At 43.7% G+C, this 20,484-nt stretch overlaps 1 protein-coding gene across 2 annotated transcripts; it reads right to left on the bottom strand.

Moving 5' to 3' along the window:
- Positions 1-2,191: 2,191 nt before the first annotated feature.
- On the bottom strand, positions 2,192-20,163 carry LOC124146402 (solute carrier family 26 member 6-like). 2 transcript variants are annotated; one of them, XM_046516669.2, is made up of 19 exons: positions 20,036-20,163; positions 19,503-19,853; positions 16,305-16,415; positions 15,118-15,335; positions 14,150-14,314; positions 13,671-13,832; positions 13,256-13,338; positions 11,821-11,968; positions 10,827-10,940; positions 10,303-10,380; positions 10,098-10,193; positions 9,811-9,917; positions 9,628-9,697; positions 8,612-8,782; positions 6,283-6,456; positions 2,881-2,935; positions 2,627-2,748; positions 2,412-2,513; positions 2,192-2,301 (listed from the first exon to the last, which is right to left on the bottom strand). In XM_046516669.2, exons 1-19 carry the CDS (start codon positions 20,043-20,045, stop codon positions 2,296-2,298), a joined length of 2,343 nt encoding a protein of 780 aa, XP_046372625.2. In that variant the 5' UTR covers positions 20,046-20,163; the 3' UTR covers positions 2,192-2,295. The 2 variants fall into 2 exon arrangements, with proteins under 2 accessions (XP_046372625.2, XP_046372624.2); XM_046516668.2 differs by having other exon boundaries at positions 19,503-19,856; positions 20,036-20,156.
- Between the last annotated feature and the right edge of the window lie 321 nt (positions 20,164-20,484).

The raw sequence follows: 20,484 nt of genomic DNA, 5'->3' as shown, positions 1-20,484 counted from the left end.
TATGTCGTTGCAAACAGGTGGTATCGTTTCTTTTGGACACTAGTTTACTTTTCTCTAGGAAATAGACGAACGTGTTATTGGTTGCCCGCAGGAGTCTATCGCCGATCTTGTCTACTGACGTCACACACAGTCGGCCACTCCGTAGAAGATCACCGGCAAAGTTGGTCAACTGATGATGTTCCTGAAGCCTGTAGGTTGTGGCATGCTCCGACCAGCTTTAATAAGACGATTGGCTTCATCCGGTTTTCCCGTATTAGACGGGATATGGTGTGTTTGTGTAAAACTTAAAATCATACTAAAACTAAACTAAACAGGTATGATGGCACGGTGTCCAATGAATAAGTTGAAACGTCCTTAAACCTTCTGGTAATGAAGACTGTTTCACGTTTTATGCATTTTCCAAAGAAATTCATACGATTATTGCAATTTGCGTTTAGGTGATTGTTATCATGTGAAATTTGTCTCATTTTGTCGAATTAAAATGTATTTTTTTAATTTTACATCACATTTGGTTGATGGTCGTCCATCCAACATCTTTGTATTTATTTAGGAGTTGCGTATATTATTCAAAGAGAAATATGTCCTATAGCAAGAGCGAAAGAAATTACCTGCGGAACGCCAGTGGCATTAACGTTTCTTCTCAGACTGTGCGTAATCGTCTCTGCGAGGGTCGACTCCGACCAAGGAGGACATGCATTCGCTTCCAACTGACCCGGGGGCGGTCGGGTAGCCTAGTGGTTAAGGCGTTTGCTCGTCACGCCGAATACCCGGGTTCGATTCCCGACATGGGTACAATGTGTGAAGCCCATTTCTGGTGTCCCCCGCCGTGATATTGCGGGAATATTGCTAAAAGCGGCGTAAAACCATATTCACTCACTCCAACTGACCCGACATCACAGGCAGGCCTCAACCCTATCGCACACAAGTGAGACGAGCTGCAGATCGCCCTCTCACCATGCCCTGTCCTTTGGCTACTCTTCAGGAACACGGCAATGCTCCTAATGATGAGTGGGGTTCTTTTAACAATGAATTAGTTTTCGGGATATTTTGACCTTTCAGATGCTCACATGTTAACGGGTCATCTGACTGATTATTGGTCACATGTTGTGTGGGACATGACAGTGGACTTTTGTTCATTAAACATGTCTTCACATAATATTGACTTTGGCTATTTCTACAGATGCACACAATTTGACGTATTAGCATTTAAAGTGGTGATCCTTTGAAAACTTTGAGTGGTATATTCTTACCAATACAACTCTTCTATTTGATGTGTTCAGTATCGCATTTTACATTGCCAGAATCGAATATTGACATACCATAGCTATAGGAGTATTGATCGCGGATATATGAGTCATAGCTGTTAAACTCTTATTGAAGATCACGGAATAACGACGAATATTGATACCTTTGTAACTCGTTTATATGTTGTATCGATTTACAACATTTCACATTGCCACAACCGCATTTGCATGTGCTTTGTAACGGACGATAGATATAGGTTGTGCCGTTGTTGGAAGACCACGTTCGTTTTCGAAATATCTACCCCTATTCATACTTGTACCACTCGACTGCCTGATGTGCTCAGTATCGCACTTAACATTGCCAGAACCGAATTGTCGAGGGCTTACAAACATACCATATACATGTTCTGATCCCGATTGCACGGGTTATAACTTTTAAACCATGTCGAAACTTTCGTATATTCCTGTATAATTCAACTATTTGTTCTACCTGATTATACAATGCAAGAGCCTAATTTCCAAGGGCTTTCTATAGATGTGGGTGTTATAGCTTTTACACCAATGTCGGAAGAGCATGGTCGTCCTCGGAATAATTACTGATATTCATGCCTGTGCAACTAGACTATCTAAGGACTTCCCCTCACGCTTTCCATTCCTTAGTATGTACCTACGAAAACAGCATGTTGATTTATGTACATACCCTTGACCGAGATGAGCCACAGCGCAAGAGTTTCTGCAGAAATGGGCTTCCAGACTTCTTGTCATTCAAAATTTGAATTTATGTAATACACCATTACATAAAATCACTAATTACCGATTCATTATAGCAGAGTGAATTACAGCAAGTCATATTGAGCCAAATATACTTATACTACCTACAGCCTGACCCTGCAGTTTTAACGTCTAAGATGTTTTAAAAGAGGTTTAAAACGAACCACGAAAACTACTTGAAAACAATATAGATTTATTCAGAACACATTATATACACAAACCAGAATGGCTGCAATAAGTATAGCACTTTATCACTGGCCAGTCCCTCTCTCACGCGTCATCAGAGCTGGAACAAGAAAGAGTAGGGATAGTTAATCATCAGTGTTTCCGTAGTTTACATTAGCGTTCTGGATTAACGAAGAGTATGTTTGCTTTGTTACGGTCTCCTATGCTTACAGTAATGTCTTGACTGGCCACATCGTCTGCGTCGTCAGGGAGGTCAACCTGGACGAAGTCGCCCTCCGCCAGCATGTAATCACTGCCGTAGCTGCCCAGGGTCTGAAATAATAGTCATGACGTCACATAAATAGGGGTGGTGGCTTTTCGATGGCAGTAAATTGTATATACCATGACTACACTGACTAGATGAAACAGTTTAAGACCATACTCACATCCATAGAAACTGATTTTGACCTCTGGGCACACATGACTGCATGATGTATTGTAGCACAAACATGGCGGCGGTGAATGTGAGTGTAGAAACCGGATTTCTCCAGCATCGACCGGACGGTACCTGGATTGAGACACATACATATATACGTAGTATTAACCCGTAAACATATTCATACTATAGACAAAAATATTTGCAAAAAATAACTGACAATAGTCATGCTAATGTTCAAGTATCAAGTTGTGTAGGTCGTACCTTTACATTCTCCAAGATAGATGTCTATATCTACGTCTTTGTAGGACTGGACAATCTGAAAACAATCATTGGAAATTTGTATTTATGATGCTAGCATGTCTTCACTACGGAATGTGTTGATGTTGTCTCTGTAGGCGAGTATTGTTAGCACTGCATGGTGAATGTGTATTGATAAAGAAACGAAACCGATCTGTCTAATATTTGTATGTATTTACCAACATGCTGATGGCAATACAAATCACAGATATGATGCGACTCACAACTACCAATGTGAAGATTCCACACGTTGATACCCCTTTTAGAAATTATTACAGACAGTTGATAAAAACTATCGACAAACTGCCGATGGACTATTTCAAACCACTGGACATTATGTTTGTTTTAAAATTAAGTATAAAACCCAGTGTTTCGAATACATCGAATGAATGTATATTTAGAGGTTATTAAATGGCAGTTTTCATACCATACCCCAGAGGTCTGATATGGCGGTCTCATGTTGATATGGCGGTCTCGGGCTGATATGGGGGTCTCGGGCTGTTATGGGGCTCTCAGGCTGATATGGGGGTCCCGGGTTGATATGGGGCTCTCAGGCTGATATGGGGGTCTCAGGCTGATATGGGGGTCTCAGGCTGATAGGGGGGTCTCAGGCTGATAGGGGGGTCTCAGGTTGATATGGGGGTCCTGGGTTGATATAGGGCTCTCAAGCTGATATGGGGGTCTCAGGTTGATATTGGCGTCCCGGGTGGATATGGGGGTCTCAGGCTGATATGGGGGCCGAGGGCTGATATGCGGTATGGTATGAAAACTGCCATATAATAAACCTTTTAACATATACTGAACCAAATTAAAAACTTCACAATCCTAAAATTTTAACATTTTGACCAGTTATCTTTGTATAAAACCCAGTGTTTCGAATACATCGAATGTATGTATATTTAAAGGTAATTAAATGGCAGTTTTCATATCATACCCCAGAGGTCTGATATGGGGGTCTCATGTTGATATTGGGGTCTCAGATTGATATGGGGGTCTCGGGCTGATATGGGGGTTCGGGCTGATATGGGGATCTCGGGCTGATATTGGGGTCTTTGGTTGATATGGGGCTCTCAGGCTGATATGGGGGTCTCGGGTTGATATGGCGGTCTCGGGCTGATATGGGGCTCTCAGGCTGATATGGGGGTCTCGGGTTGATATGGGGCTCTCAGGCTGATATGGGGGTCCCGGGTTGATATGGGGCTCTCAGGCTGATATGGGGGTCAGGCTGATATGGGGGTCTCAGGCTGATATGGGGGTCTCAGGTTGATATGGGGGTCTCAGGTTGATATGGGGGTCTCGGGCTGATATGGGGGTCTCAGGTTGATATGGGGGTCCTGGGTTGATATAGGGCTCTCAAGCTGATATGGGGGTCTCAGGTTGATATTGGCGTCCCGGGTTGATATGGGGGTCTCAGGCTGATATGGGGGCCGAGGGCTGATATGCGGTATGGTATGAAAACCGCCATATAATAAACCTTTTAACATATACTGAACCAAATTAAAAACTTCACAATCCTAAAATTTTAACATTTTGACCAGTTATCATTGTGGGCCCTTTTTGTGTATTTAAACAGTAATGGCCACGTATTGTCTTCAGATAACACCCGCTTTTGGTGCAGGTGAATCGATCAAAATCATGTGCACAGCACTATAGTGGCAAAAGTGTTTTTTCACGCGCAACTGGTCACGTGGCCATAATACCGCACGTGTTTTCAGCCATACTTGTTAGCAGTCATTAACAAAAGAAAGATAAACACAAGAAAACAAAAGTCTTTACGGCCATTTGTCATGCCACGCCTTTCAAATGTGCAACGTGAACGTGCCATCGGCATGTTGCAGACGGGAACGTCCGTAGCTGAAGTCGCAAGGACGATGGGTTGTAGTCGACGGACTGTTTATGATTTACAGACGCGTCTACAACAAACGGGTACCACCACTGATCGCCCTCGGCCAGGTCGACCACATGTGACGTCACATGCAGAGGATCGTCAGATTGTCTTACGTCACCTCCGTAACCGATTTTTGACGGCCAAACCAGAAATGAACTGTTTAGGGGTAGACTGAGTGCGCAAACTGTTCGAATCCGTCTGAGAACTGCTCAACTTCAAGCACGACGGCCATACTGCGGGCCGATTCTGACTCAATTACACAGACGTCAACGTCAATTGTGGGCACAGCGACACTTACGATGGACTCAGAGAAATTGGAATCAAGTCGTCTTCAGTGATGAATCCCGATTTAATCTTCGATTTGCTGATGGTAGGACGAGGGTGTGGAGGCGCCGTCATGAACGTTACGTCCAGTGTTGTGTACAGGAAGTTGACAGATTTCGAGGCGGAAGTGTCATTGTGTTGGGTGCTTTCTGTGGCAATGCACGTTCCAGGCTTCTTGTCATCCGTGGCAACCTCAACGCTGCTGTTTACCGCGACCAGGTACTGGCACCAAAACTTCTGCCTTTTATGGCAGCACATGGACCTGGTTTGATCTTCCAACACGACAATGCCAGACCCCACACAGCAGTTTTGACAAGGAATTTCCTTCAGAATGCGGGAGTCAACGTCATGGACTGGCCGTCATGGTCTCCCGACCTCAATCCCATCGAACACGTCTGGGATGCTCTTGGCAGAAGTCTGCGCACTCTCCAGAACCAACCACAGAATTTGCAAGATCTTGGCACCATTTTGCAGCAACAATGGCGTCGTTTTCCCAATCATGTGTTCACAAGCATCACAAGGTCCATGCGGAGGCGTTGTGTGGCAGTTGTCAAGGCACATGGTGGCCATACACGCTACTGAACTTGTGTGCCATCAGATTCTCGTGCTTGGGACTTATGATTTAAACTGTTGATGTTATTACCAAATACCGTAGGTGCTTGGAACAAATTATGGTTACCACCGTTAATTAAAATCCTTCTTTGGACATAAATGATTAAAAATTACCTTCTCTGATACATTTGTCCGTTGTATATCAAATATGGGATAACTTTTAAAAATGTGAAGTTTTTAATTTGACTTAGTATATATCATAACATCAAATTGTAAAATGTATACATTCATAAAACATCCATAAATTCCGTGTATGTCCATGAAAACATGTTCACCTTGTCGGAAGACATTGTCATTGGAAAGATAGACGAGCAGACGACGCACCAAGGGACGCAACTCTAATTTCTTACCACCCAGGCTGATATATATTGATCGCTCATTCAAAATGCATTGACTGGCCATATCAGCCCAGCACTAGGTGTAATACGGGCCTGGTTATTAAACCCCCTGTGATATGACCGTCTCCATGTTGACTCTATCGAACATGCAATATACCTCACATCATTGATGGCAATATGGTAAATATATCTATCACGGGTTACCTCAAACAAGACCTTTACAGTGACCGAGTCGACGTATTGTATGGTGGAGCCGTCAATGACGATGGCATGAATCTCCTCTTTAAGTTCTTCTTTGGCCATGTAAGATTTCGTCTGCTCGTGACCTAACCCTGTACATGGTACATCCGGCCAACTCTTTTGTGCATCCAGGCACACCTGTAATATAATGAGTAGAAGCTCCATATGGTTCTTACGACGAAGTGCCTGTTAATTATTCCAAAATTAAATGAAACGCAGATATAAACTGACGGGGAGTAAGAATGTTTATTCAATTTACAGTCATGCGGTACGTGATCAATGAAATCATAATGAGTAACTTCATAATACGATGATCAGTAAGATCACACAGTATTACTACTCGATTCCCGATTCAATCGACATACACGGGATACTTTGGAACCCATCTGGAATTACCATGGGGCATTGGCACAGACAAAAGTATATTTAACAGATACCTTGAAAACACTGATTATAAAAATTGGTACGCGACTGTAGGGAGTATGTAAGGTTGGTTGGCTGTTTCCATATTCAAGGCTACTGCAAAACAATTCAATTTCACGTCCTTGTTATACTAGAACCATGTTACAGGTTCCGCGCATTACGGAAACATGCATAGAATAATACTGCATGGCCCTTTGTCTGCCCACAGCCCCGATTCGAAGTCCTTGTTTAGGGAGACGGTGTATAGAGTGTACCTGATGGTGTCCCTGACGGTGTATAGAGTGTACCAGGTGGTATCACTGTATAGAGTGTACCTGATGGTGTCCCTGACAGTGTATAGAGCGTACCCGATGGTGTCCCTGACGGTGTATAGAGTGTACCTGATGGTGTCTCTGACAGTGTATAGAGTGTACCAGGTGGTATCACTGTATAGAGTGTATATGATGGTGTCCCTTACGGTGTATAGAGTGTACCAGGTGGTATCACTGTATAGAGTGTACCTGATGGTGTCCCTGACGGTGTATAGAGTGTACCTGATGGTGTCCCTGACAGTGTATAGAGTGTACCCGATGGTGTCCCTGACGGTGTATAAAGTGTACCAGGTGGTATCACTGTATAGAGTGTACCTTACAGTGTCCCTGACGCTGTATAGCGTGTACCCGATGGTGTCCCTGACTGTGAATAGAGTGAATCTGATGGTGTCCCTGACGATGTATAGAGTGTACCTGATGGTGTCCCTGACGGTGTATAGAGTGTACCAGGTGGTATCACTGTATAGAGTGTACCCGATGGTGTCCCTGACGGTGTATAGAGCGTACCAGGTGGTATCACTGTATAAGAGTGTACCTGATGGTGTCCCTGACAGTGTATAGAGTGTACCTGATGGTGTCCCTGACAGTGTATAGAGTGTACCTGATGGTGTCCCTGACGGTGTATAGAGTGTACCTGATGGTGTCCCTGGCGGTGTATAGAGTGTACCTGATGGTGTCCCTGACAGTGTATAGAGTGTACCTGATGGTGTCCCTGACGGTGTATAGAGTGTACCTGATGGTGTCCCTGACAGTGTACAGAGTGTACCTGATGGTGTCCCTGACAGTGTATAGAGTGTACCTGATGGTGTCCCTGACGGTGTATAGAGTGTACCTGATGGTGTCCCTGACAGTGTATAGAGTGTACCTGATGGTGTATAGAGTGTACCTGATGGTGTCCCTGACGGTGTATAGAGTATACCTGATGGTGTCCCTGACAGTGTATAGAGTGTACCTGATGGTGTCCCTGACGGTGTATAGAGTGTACCTGATGGTGTCCCTGACGGTGTATAGAGTGTACCTGATGGTGTCCCTGACAGTGTATAGAGTGTACCTGATGGTGTCCCTGACGGTGTATAGAGTGTACCTGATGGTGTCCCTGACAGTGTATAGAGTGTACCTGATGGTGTCCCTGACAGTGTATAGAGTGTACCTGATGGTGTCCCTGACGGTGTATAGAGTGTACCTGATGGTGTCCCTGACAGTGTATAGAGTGTACCTGATGGTGTCCCTGACAGTGTATAGAGTGTACCTGATGGTGTCCCTGACGGTGTATAGAGTGTACCTGATGGTGTCCCTGACAGTGTATAGAGTGTACCTGATGGTGTCCCTGACGGTGTATAGAGTGTACCTGATGGTGTCCCTGACAGTGTATAGAGTGTACCTGATGGTGTCCCCGACGGTGTATAGAGTGTACCTGATGGTGTCCCTGACGGTGTATAGAGTGTCCCTGATGGTGTCCCTGACGGTGTATAGAGTGTACCTGATGGTGTCCCTGACAGTGTATATAGACTAGGTGTACCTGATGGTTTAAGTGGCGGTGTATAGAGATTTGAGCGTACCTGGTGGTGTCGAAGAATGACGTCGGCCTCCCTCAACCTGTCCTTCTTCCTCTTCAGCTCCTGAGGGTCCAGACCGGTGTCCCTGATCAGTTGGCGGCGGAAGTGTTCCATGTTGGCAAAATACAGAGGTGCCTCGAATCGAAAGATCTTTATACCTGGTATGTCCTTTGCCTGAATAGAGACCATCAGTTTACCCAATTTATATTATGATTCTACGTTTTGCACGTAATGATACGAATACTTGAATGGTTTGCACCACAGAAATACTTACTGTATGTTGTTTATGTATAGCTTAGAGCACAAGGACCTGGTATCTCATCGTTGATCGCCGACCATAAGACACCAGGGTCAAAGTGCTCTAACCTATTTATACCAAGGTACACTTTCAAAGAAAGAAACCTAAAATGGTTAAACAATATTGTTTTTATGACTGTGTTTTGACAGATCTGAAAGAACTCTGTCTCTAACTGTGAGAACACGATGTGAGTCGCTCCTGCGTGATGCACGTAAAATGTGTTCCTGTGCCTATGCCACTTGCATCTTGCATTGGCGACTCTGGTTATGAAAAACACGTCTGGGGCCTATTATGAGCAATCAAAGCTCTGGTAAAGAAAAGAGTAATTTTACGAAAAGTTACCAAAGCACGTTTAATGTAAAGAAAAGAAAATTAATAAATCACAAATACACCCGTTCATAAACGGATTAACTATTCATTTACATATTAGAAAGTGAATATCTCATTTTAAATTTCTTCCATGTCGCTGTGGGACCACCTTCGTCAGCTTCGGTACGGACTTCGCGGGTTCGAATCCCGCTGGCGACACACGTTAAACGTACAATTGTTATATCATCAAGATAACTTAAATGAGAAAAAAGAAGAGTGTTAATCTAAGTATTCAGTTCGTTAGTGCACGGTCAAAGACAAAGGAACCATTATTCAAAATTGTTTATTCCTCTACTCCTTAAACATCCCACAGCATACCTCAAGACGAACACTTTATCGTACATATACTTACACCTGGGTAGACTTTCTTGTCCATGTAAGCCTCGGTTCCAGCCAGGTTGCCTAGCAGACAGGAATAGGCTCTGTAACCCAAGAATCAGATACATACGTAACTATGCCTATACAACACTGTACAATAGTCATTTCTGAATACTTTTCACATCTGTGTTATTCTTCGGAGGACGTAAGAACCTACCTTTGTGTTCTGAGCAACACAGGAACAAGGTTGTAGACGAGCCCCACAAGCAGCCCCAGGTCAACGTCCAGCAACACCGTGGCTACAAACACCACCAGCCACACCGTCTACAAACGAGCCAAACAAAGCAATATTTTAGTGAAAAATAGCCTTGGTGGGATATCCTGGTACATGTTAATGTGTCACTGCAACACAGACGGTAAGATATGCAATGTTTTCTATACACAGATCTGTCAGTCCATCATTTGGCACAGCAACGCGACTTTTTAAATATGTTTTATACGTACAAAATCTATTTTGGAAACCTTCCAAAGTCGTCTGGCTTCAATGATCTGTGTGAACAATCCTTTTAGGGACACCAGAATTATGGCTGCCAAAATGCACTGAAATAAGAAAATAACGGGGTTATTCAAGACCTAGAGCTTAGCTCCTCCAAGAGACAGGCTCACACGCTCTACTTGACAACACACGCAATAATGTTATTCCACTTACGTTAGGCAATGCTTTAAAGAGGGGACCCATAGAGAGGAGAACAATGATGACGAGGCCGCCAGATATTAGGCTTGAAACCTGGAAATAGAAACCAAATATTAACATCATGACATAAACGTGAAACAAATTCCGAGAGGCACCAATCCCGTCCATGAGTAATATCCTGTATAGATACAGAATAGGTTTGTATTCTCCTTTGGAAACCAATGTTGCCGATTGAACATTTGTTGAAGGATGGAGGGTCACCGAGTGTCCACTTACATGCATGTATTCTAGTAATCATAAAGACATATATTGGTTCACCAAGGCACAGAGTAAACAGAATGAGAGAGTGAGTTGTATATCATGCAGTGGTAATCAATATTGTAGCTTCTACATCAAGGCGGCCATCACGTGAGGCAAAGTACGTTTGGTAAACCGTGGGCCTAAGTCAGGATCCTCGTTACACACCGTCAGACTACTTTTACACACTGTCATCGGCCAGACTTCCATCCTTTTTTAATTATGGCTATATGTTTTTCTACCTGTGTCTTCCCACCCACGTTCTCCTGCACCATGCTCCGGGATAAAGAAGCGGAGCTGCAGAATGCCGAGAAAATAGGCCCCAGCACGTTACACATCCCATGCGCCACCAGCTCCTGGAACAGACAGTAGCAGTTTTGCAAAGAGCAGAACATAGAGGATAGTTAATTCTTCTATACAAATATAGATGCTGTGTCTTCACTATGAAGCAAAAAGAAGAAAATTGTTATGGATTGGTGTAAGTGTAGGCTAAGACAGGTTACAAAAAGTGAAGTCTTAAAATTATGTTCTGTAGAATATATGTAACAAACCAGTCCCGGTAAACAATGTTATTTAGAATATATGTAACTAACCAGTCCAGGTAAACAATGTTATTTAGAATATATGTAACCAACCAGTCCCGGTAAACAATGTTATTTCGAATATATGTAACTAACCAGTCCAGGTAAACAATGTTATTTAGAATATATGTAACCAACCAGTCCCGGTAAACAATGTTATTTCGAATATATGTAACTAACCAGTCCAGGTAAACAATGTTATTTAGAATATATGTAACCAACCAGTCCCGGTAAACAATGTTATTTAGAATATATGTAACTAACCAGTCCCGGTAAACAATGTTATTTAGAATATATGTAACTAACCAGTCCCGGTAAACAATGTTATTTAGAATATATGTAACTAACCAGTCCCGGTAAACAATGTTATTTAGAATATATGTAACTAACCAGTCCCGGTAAACAATGTTATTTAGAATATATGTAACTAACCAGTCCCGGTAAACAATGTTATTTAGAATATATGTAACCAACCAGTCCCGGTAAACAATGTTATTTAGAATATATGTAACTAACCATTCCCGGTTCATAATGTTGTTAATATATCAGAGACATGGTCTAAGAATCGCTCCTGAAACGGAGGACGACTTTGCTAAAGAACATGCATTATATTAGAGGCAACATCATATACGCGTAGGCATTTACATTTACAAACCTGGTTTGGGTTTATCTCATAGAAATGTTTATCAGCCAATATTTTAGCCATTGAGAATGAAATTGCAAAGGCTGTAAAACAGATGGCAAACGCCTCTCCAATAAGCTCCGGGAAGAACCTCAGTTTGGTTACGTCTGGTTTGGGCAACCTTGGGTGAGAAAAGGACTATCGTAAGATGGAAAGTCAAGTGTTACTGACACAATTACGATGTATTATGGGACGCCAAGTATTATTGACACAATTACGATGTACGATGGGAAGCCAAGTGTTACTGACACAATTACGATGTATTATGGGAAGCCAAGTGTTATTGACACAAGGGAGATGTACGATGGGAAGCCAATGATTATTGACACGAGGGAGATGTACGATGGGAAGCCAAGTGTTACTGACACAATTACGATGTACGATGGGAAGCCAAGTATTATTGACACAAGGGAGATATACGATGGGAAGCCGAGTGTTACTGACACAATTACGATGTATTATGGGAAGCCAAGTGTTATTGACACAAGGGAGATGTACGATGGGAAGCAAGTATTATTGACACAAGTGAGATGTACGATGGGAAGCCAATGATTATTGACACAAGGGAGATGAACGATGGGAAGCCAAGTGTTCCTGACACAATTACGATGTATTATGGGAAGCCAAGTGTTATTGACACAAGGGAGATGTACGATGGGAAGCCAAGTGTTATTGACACAAGGACGATGTACGATGGGAAGCCAAGTGTTATTGACACAAGGACGATGTACGATAGAAAGCCAAATATTATTGACACAAGGGAGATGTACGATGGAAAGCCAAGTGTTCCTGACACAATTCCGATGTATTATTGGAAGACAAGTGTCCATTGGAAGACAAGTGTTGCTACAAGGGAGATGTATGACGTACGGGAGGCTAAGTGTCATTGACACAAGGGAGATGTTTGATGGGAAGCCAAGTGTTATTGACACAAGGATAATGTATGGTGGCAAGCCAAGTGTTATTGACACAAGGACGATGTATGGTGGCAAGCCAAGGGTCATTGTTACAAGGACGATGTTTGATGGGAAGCCAAGTGTTATTGACACAAGGACAATGTATGGTGGCAAGCCAAGTGTTATTGACACAAGGACGATGTATGATGGCAAGCCAAGTGTCATTGTTACAAGGACGATGTATGGTGGTAAGCCAAGTGTTATTGACACAAGGACGATGTATGGTGGCAAGCCAAGTGTTATTGATACAAGGACGATGTATGGTGGCAAGCCAAGTGTTATTGACACAGGGACGATGTATGGTGGTAAGCCAAGTGTTAGGCTTTACATTTACACATTACTTGTAATTTGATTAACATGATGGAAAGGACTTTCGTGATGTAAATGAATTGGACATTAAAATTGATGAAATGATTCCTAGGTGAAGCATTATGTAGAATAGTGCGCCTTACCCACGGGGAAGTTCGCCGACCACCTCCACGTTAAACTCCGAATTCAGATTCAGAAAGTGGGATAATAATGTCCCGCCTATGATCTGCAAAGTAGAAACAAAAACATTAAACACATCAACTGGCCTATAGATGTCTTAAATGTCCTGTAGCTACTAACTAACGATTCAGCCGACCCCACGAGTATAACTTGAACGATAAACAAGACCTGTTTAAAGCTTCCATTCAGCAATAACCAACCAAACGCCATATTTAATACACTGATATCCCCAACTTTTTCCTTCAAATGACACCCTTAGTTCTGTAAACCTTATCCCTCATAAACTGAGTGAATGTGTACAGAGCGCTGGTTACAGAAAGCGAGAGTGGAATCGCATCAATGGTTAAGGTCAAATGTGCAGCTATTAGGCTCACTTACCACCAATAACTCGATAGGTATTGGAACCTTCATTCTCGGCCTACATGACTTGTTGTTATTGATGCCCTCCTTGATGAAGATAATAGCTAACACAGCTACGATCGTCGCAGTCATCGTCACAAAGTTAATTTGGTCGATGTTGGCAAAGAAATCACGGTATGCCTAGTGACAAAGAAAGATTGATGAATCATCTGACATTCCAACAACAATTAGGGCGAATGATACAGAGCTGTCCACAAATACCCTGAGTGTGGACTCACCATCATGCAGATGATCATCGTTGGAGCTCATACAACACAGTTTTTTTTACAAAGGGAGTGAGTGAATATGTTTTACGCCGCTTTTTGCAATATTACAGCAATATCCAGCAATATATTGCTCAGAGTAACAATGCCTAATAACGCGGTCGACAACAGCTGATATGGGTAAGTTGTAGCAGTTAAATGACTATCGTGTTATGTGTTAAGTGTTTCACTTACGTATATGAGCTTAAATGGTCCGTTGTATCGGCCAATGGTAACACCGAATGCAGACTGGATCTGGCTGGAGAAGACATGGATGGCAGTGCCGGTGGTGAAGCCGCTGATGAGGGGGTCGGACAGGAACGTCGTTAGAAATCCAAGACGGAGCACGCCGAGGAGGACCTGGTGAGAGGCACGCGTCAACAAGAAACTGGTGTTTGTATTCCGATGTTAATGATTGACAACCTGACTCTGAACTCATCCAGCTAATGTACATCGTTCTACTCTGCCACGCCTAATACCTTGCAGTGTTTGCAGCAGCCTGTGAATGTGATGTTGGTCAGATGGATGTCTGTTCTGGAGCAATACTTTATATATAATTAGTGAGTTAAAATTTAACGTTGCATCGGCATTATTTCAGTCATATAGCGACGAGTTGATAAGTGCGTCGAGAATACAAAGACATATTTTGAAGAAAAAAATCATACATAGCTTAACATAATATTATTTACAACTGTCTGAAACACAGACTATAAGCCACTAGCAACCAAAGCTAGGCCACCTCGCCGGGAATCATGGGGACTCCGTTTCCTCCACAATACCCCAGTAGGATTTACGTCATCACTTCAGCTACTGGACAATTGTGCACAATACTAGATAATATTACAAAAATACTCAGCAGTGAGTTGGCTTAAAACACAGGTTGATGATAGTTACATCGATTATGATAGGTATTTCACACAGGGGGCAATCACTTCCCGGTACTACAGCCTCCTGGACAGAGCCTTCAATAATCTATGTTGATAAAAGTATCACACCAAATTTAAAAACAGTCAATTAGTTATTCACATACATGTATATATTTAAAACTTATGATACAGACCATTTTCTTTCATGGTACAGACCATTTTCTTTCAAGTAGCTCTAATGATAGTAACACCATAAGCAATAGTCATTTAAACAAAGACCACGTAAGTAAGGAGTACCTGCATGATTCCCACAGCGAATGTGACGGACATGGCATACGCTACTTTAATCTCCTCCAGGTCCTCCATATGTTTCTGATACACGGGTGATGTCACGTTGGCTTCTATGAGGATGAGCGACATGTTGTTGTTAGGATGCAGCAGTTCCTCTCGACGGAACCTGACGTATCCCCGGTCCACCACGGCTCCCACCATCAGACTGACCACGGCAAATGTTCCTGGTGGATCAAGGCGGCAGTTAGCATCGTTGCCTCTAATGATATATATCTGAACACCTATATACCCAGTGCACCCATCTTTATAACACAAATCGAAAATGTAGAAATGCAGTGACTTATAAATAATTTTTGAAGCAAAAGAAAACATTACATTGAAAAAAAAAACCAGCGTGAAAATTATGGTCTAACAAACAGGCCCAGAGTTTGTGGGGGCCCAGAGTTTGTGAGGGCCCAGAGTTTGACGGCTGGAACTGAGCTCAAGTAACATACGGTAAACTGATGGTTGTTGTTTTGGTCCGTGAGAACAAATGACGTCCTGTATGATCACGTGATTTCCCACTTATAGATTGTTTGTTTGTTGTTTAACGCCACACTCGACAATATTCCAGCTATATTACGGCGGTCCAAAAATAATCGAGTCTTGACCAAACTCCAGTGATTGATATCATGAACATCAATCCACGATTTGGGGATACGATGACATATGCATCAACCAAGTCAGCGAGCCTGACCACCCGATCCCTTTAGTCGCCTCTTACGACAAGCATGGGTAGCTGGAGGCCTATCCTTACCAAGATCTCCCTTATAAGGATATAGTATTACAGTCTATAGTAACTGTGCAAGTGATAGAATCTTACATTTAGCAATGATTTCTAATATTTTCGAGATACTAGAGTAGCCTTAATGTGTGAAAAACGAAAAGAAAAATCTGAGCTGTTATCTGAATGTTAATTGATATCGAATTAACGTCCATCATTCCCATTGCCATGTCAAACAACCTACTGCAGTGTCCATTGAGGGATTACATTAATTGTTTACCTTTTGAGCTGGTTTAACACCCAAACCCCGAATGATGCGACGTGCCACATTCACCTCCTGCGCCTTACTTAATGACTTTCGGGAGTGCATGGCCGAGATGGACAGCTTACATTTATCAACACACTTATTGGTAATGACGAGTTTACTCACCGACAGATATGTGTTTGGAAGATCCAAACAAGAAGTAGATAATGACCGGGTAGAAGGAGGTGTAGAGTCCGTAGACCGGCGGGAGCTGCGTCAGGAGAGCATACGCCATGCCTAGGACAAGAAACAACACTAACGTCAAATGACAGACAGCGACAACACATACGTCGTGGGGTATATGGCAGACAGCGACAACACATACGTCGTGGGGTATATGGCAGACAGCGACAACACATACGTCGTGGGGTATATGGCAGACAGCGACAACACATACGTCGTGGGGTATATGGCAGACAGCGACAACAAACACGTCGTGGGGTATATGGCAGACAGCGACAACACATACGTCGTGGGGTATATGGCAGACAACGACAACAAACACGTCGTGGGGTATATGGCAGACAGCGACAACACATACGTCGTGGGGTATATGGCAGACAGCGACAACACATACGTTGTGGGGTATATGGCAGACAGCGACAACACATACGTCGTGGGGTATATGGCAGACAGCGACAACAAACACGTCGTGGGGTATATGGCAGACAGCGACAACAAACACGTCGTGGGGTATATGGCAGACAGCGACAACACATACGTCGTGGGTTATGTGGCAGACAGCGACAACACATACGTCGTGGGGTATATGGCAGACAGCGACAACACATACGTCGTTGGGTATATGGCAGACAGCGACAACACATACGTCGTGGGTTATGTGGCAGACAGCGACAACACATACGTCGTGGGGTATATGGCAGACAGCGACAACAAACACGTCGTGGGGTATATGGCAGACAGCGACAACACATACGTCGTGGGGTATATGGCAGACTGCGACAACACATACGTCGTGGGGTATATGGCAGACAGCGACAACAAACACGTCGTGGGGTATATGGCAGACAGCGACAACAAACACGCCGTAGGGTATATGGCAGACAGCGACAACACATACGTCGTGGGTAATGTGGCAGACAGCGACAACACATACGTCGTGGGGTATATGGCAGACAGCGACAACACATACGTCGTGGGGTATATGGCAGACAGCGACAACACATACGCCGTGGGATGTGTATACGACAGATAGCGATAACACATACACCGTGGGGTGGGTATACGGCAGACAGCGACAACACACACGCCGTGGGGTGGGTATACGGCAGACAGCGATAACATATACGCCGTGGGGTGGGTATACGGCAGACAGCGACAACACATACGTGGTGGGTTATGTGGCAGACAGCAACAACACACACATGGTGGGGTGGGTATACGGCAGATAGCGATAACACATACGCCGTGGGGTGGGTATACGGCAGACAGCGACAACACATACGTGGTGGGTTATGTGGCAGACAGCAACAACACACACATGGTGGGGTGGGTATACGGCAGACAGCGACAACACATACGCCGTGGGGTGGGTATACGGCCGACAGCGACAACACATACGTGGTGGGTTATGTGGCAGACAGCGACAACACACACGTGGTGGGGTGGGTATACGGCAGACAGCGACAACACGTACGTGGTGGGTTATGTGGCAGACAGCGACAACACACACGCCGTGGGGTGGGTATACGGCAGACAGCGACAACACACACGTGGTGGGGTGGGTATACGGCAGACAGCGACAACACACACGCCGTGGGGTGTGTATACGGCAGACAGCGACAACACACACGTGGTGGGGTGGGTATACGGCAGACAGCGACAACACACACGTGGTTGGGTTGGTATACGGCAGACAGCGACAACACACACGTGGTGGGGTGGGTATACGGCAGACAGCGACAACACATACGCCGTGGGGTGTGTATACGGCAGACAGCGACAACACACACGCCGTGGGGTTGGTATACGGCAGACAGCGACAACACATACGCCGTGGGGTGGGTATACGGCAGATCGGCGGCGAGGATTGTAAACAACCCATAACAGTTATTAAGAATCAAATAGAAATAATCTCAATGTAAACCATATGTTGGGCTTTCTGTATTGACACATTAATATCAAATCGCGAAGCATATAAAATTATACAAGCATAAGTTAAAGGTAACACAATTACGTTCACAGCTAAATCGCCGATGAAAAAACTATGCTTCAGTGTTTTGAATGGTTAACTTATGTACATTGTTCGTATCCCCAATATGTCCCACGTCGACTCGTTTGTCTACGTGTTTTGTATCTGACGACTGTAACAAGGTGAAGATCCCCCGGGACATGTTTTCCTGGTGCGCTAGACAAGGTACTAATACATCATGTTGACACTTCAAATTGTTTGTTGCACGATACATCTTCGCTCGTCACCAGTATTGTTCGTTATTGTGGCTATGCGTCACACACGACACATATCACGGCCTGCAGGGATCTTCATATGGGAGTCGGTAAGGCTTTGCGCTGTGTATAGCTATTTTCCAACAACACCACGATAAGGCATAATAGAAATGTGATGCACACATTGTACCCTATGCACAAACGGGATCAATGTTAGTAGATGAAATTCATGCTTCTGTTTCTGAAGGACGTCGACTTGCGTTCAACGGATCACCTCCACATTCACCTCCTCTAACTAAAACGTCAAAGTAAGAGAGTACCCAGACTCGATCTTATCTGCCGAAACAGATTCCTTTGGGCGTAAAAGTCAGAATAGCAGTTAAAATACTATTAATGGGCCACTGAAAACCAGTGATGACACCAGGTTTGCGAAGTTGTAAGCATGTCCTACCCTACCTGTAGCACCCGCCACTCCAAATAATTTGTATTTAAAACTATATTTTTGTTATCTGACGCCGAAAAGCAGTAGTCCTGCCATGCGACGGTAGCCTGTAGACAATGGAGTTTGGAGCAGACCACCTAGTGACACGATAGCCCATTTACTATTTTTGTTGAATCTAACAACGATATGTTATTTTTTTATATATGTCTGTTGCGTAAAAGTGCAGTGATTCAGCTGCTTACACGTAAAAAGAGTCTCGGCCCAAACGTTTCTTTTGCAGTTGACTATAGATCCCCATTCATATATTGTGGCATAAATTATTATAAACACACATCCTTGCTGTTAAATTAAGGTTCTTATCAAACAGCATTTATGCTATTCGAACAAGTAAATAACGCCGATATCTAAAAGAGAAACGAAAGGAAACAAGCAGCTACAAAGGCAATTACATATACAAATTATTGGACACGACTCACCTTGTGGAATGTGCATTATCCCGACCGTGAGCCCCGCAATGATATCACAGGGAAAGTCGTACAGGCCGCTATATCCCTTCAACAATCTGACGAAGGGGAAGACGTAATGGAGAAAGTTGTAACACGAGGACTTGGAGCAATGGCAGAAGGAACAGGTATCCTTCAGTCTTAAAATAGAACGTTTCAAAATGCCATTTCTCCTCATAGATCCCGCCGATTTCTTCTTCTTCCTGGCCTTGGCTCGCCATTGTGCACCTACGTTGTCTTTGGCGAGTTCCAAGAGCGACGGGGCCGTCTCTTCCCTGTCTCCTCTCCCCTCATCCAGACCCGTGGGAAGATACGCGTACGTGTCTGCTGGGAATATACATTTTTGATAAAGCGGTTATAGAAACTGAACAAAGGCAAAATGGAATAGATGAAATGTCACTGACAAATTCCAAGAAAGGTCAGATCAGCTTAAAACAAATTATGAAGGACAACTGTATTGTTGAACGACCATCCTTTCTACAACAGTAATTGATGTAAGGGCGTACCTGTTGGCATACTTAATATTGGCCGAAACACACAATGGGTTCAGAATAAAACCGAGACACTCCAACACAACATGTATCCGGGCCAGCTGAAGGGAGAAATGTGACGACTGCAACATCGCGCTTGTTTTGTCCTCATTCGCAGGTCACTGTCACGTGACCGTGACAGCTGTCAATCACAAAAGGTGATGTCACAATTACCATCAGGATTGACAGCGATTTATCATGGAGGTTGAAACTAATCCAACCCACATGCGTCATCGTGGCACTTAATTCCGAGTATGATGATATACTAATAATTCATTTGTTTCACTGACTACAAACTACACCAGACAATAATCTATATAGCGATGAGTGTCAACGTGTCCGACACTGCGTGCGCTTGTTATTATTACATTTCTAAATTACAGTGAGTATTGTTTTACGCCGCTTTTAGCAATATTCCAGCAATA

The sequence above is a fragment of the Haliotis rufescens genome, unplaced genomic scaffold (assembly GCF_023055435.1).
Source record: "Haliotis rufescens isolate VD_foot unplaced genomic scaffold, xgHalRufe1.0.p SCAF_22, whole genome shotgun sequence".
NCBI classification, from domain to species: Eukaryota; Metazoa; Mollusca; class Gastropoda; order Lepetellida; family Haliotidae; genus Haliotis; species Haliotis rufescens.
The sequence above is the reverse complement of the archived record's forward strand: the minus strand, read 5'-3'. Positions and strand labels throughout refer to the sequence as shown.

What these genes read in the sequence shown, in the direction of transcription:
- LOC124146402 (XM_046516668.2), bottom strand. An exon ending in TCGCTGTGGGAATCATGCAG is followed by an intron (nt 14,315 to 15,117) that starts GTACTCCTTACT and finishes GCCTCTCACCAG; the next exon opens with GTCCTCCTCGGCGTGCTCCG. An exon ending in CAAAATCAGTTTCTATGGAT is followed by an intron (nt 2,514 to 2,626) that starts GTGAGTATGGTC and finishes CTATTATTTCAG; the next exon opens with ACCCTGGGCAGCTACGGCAG.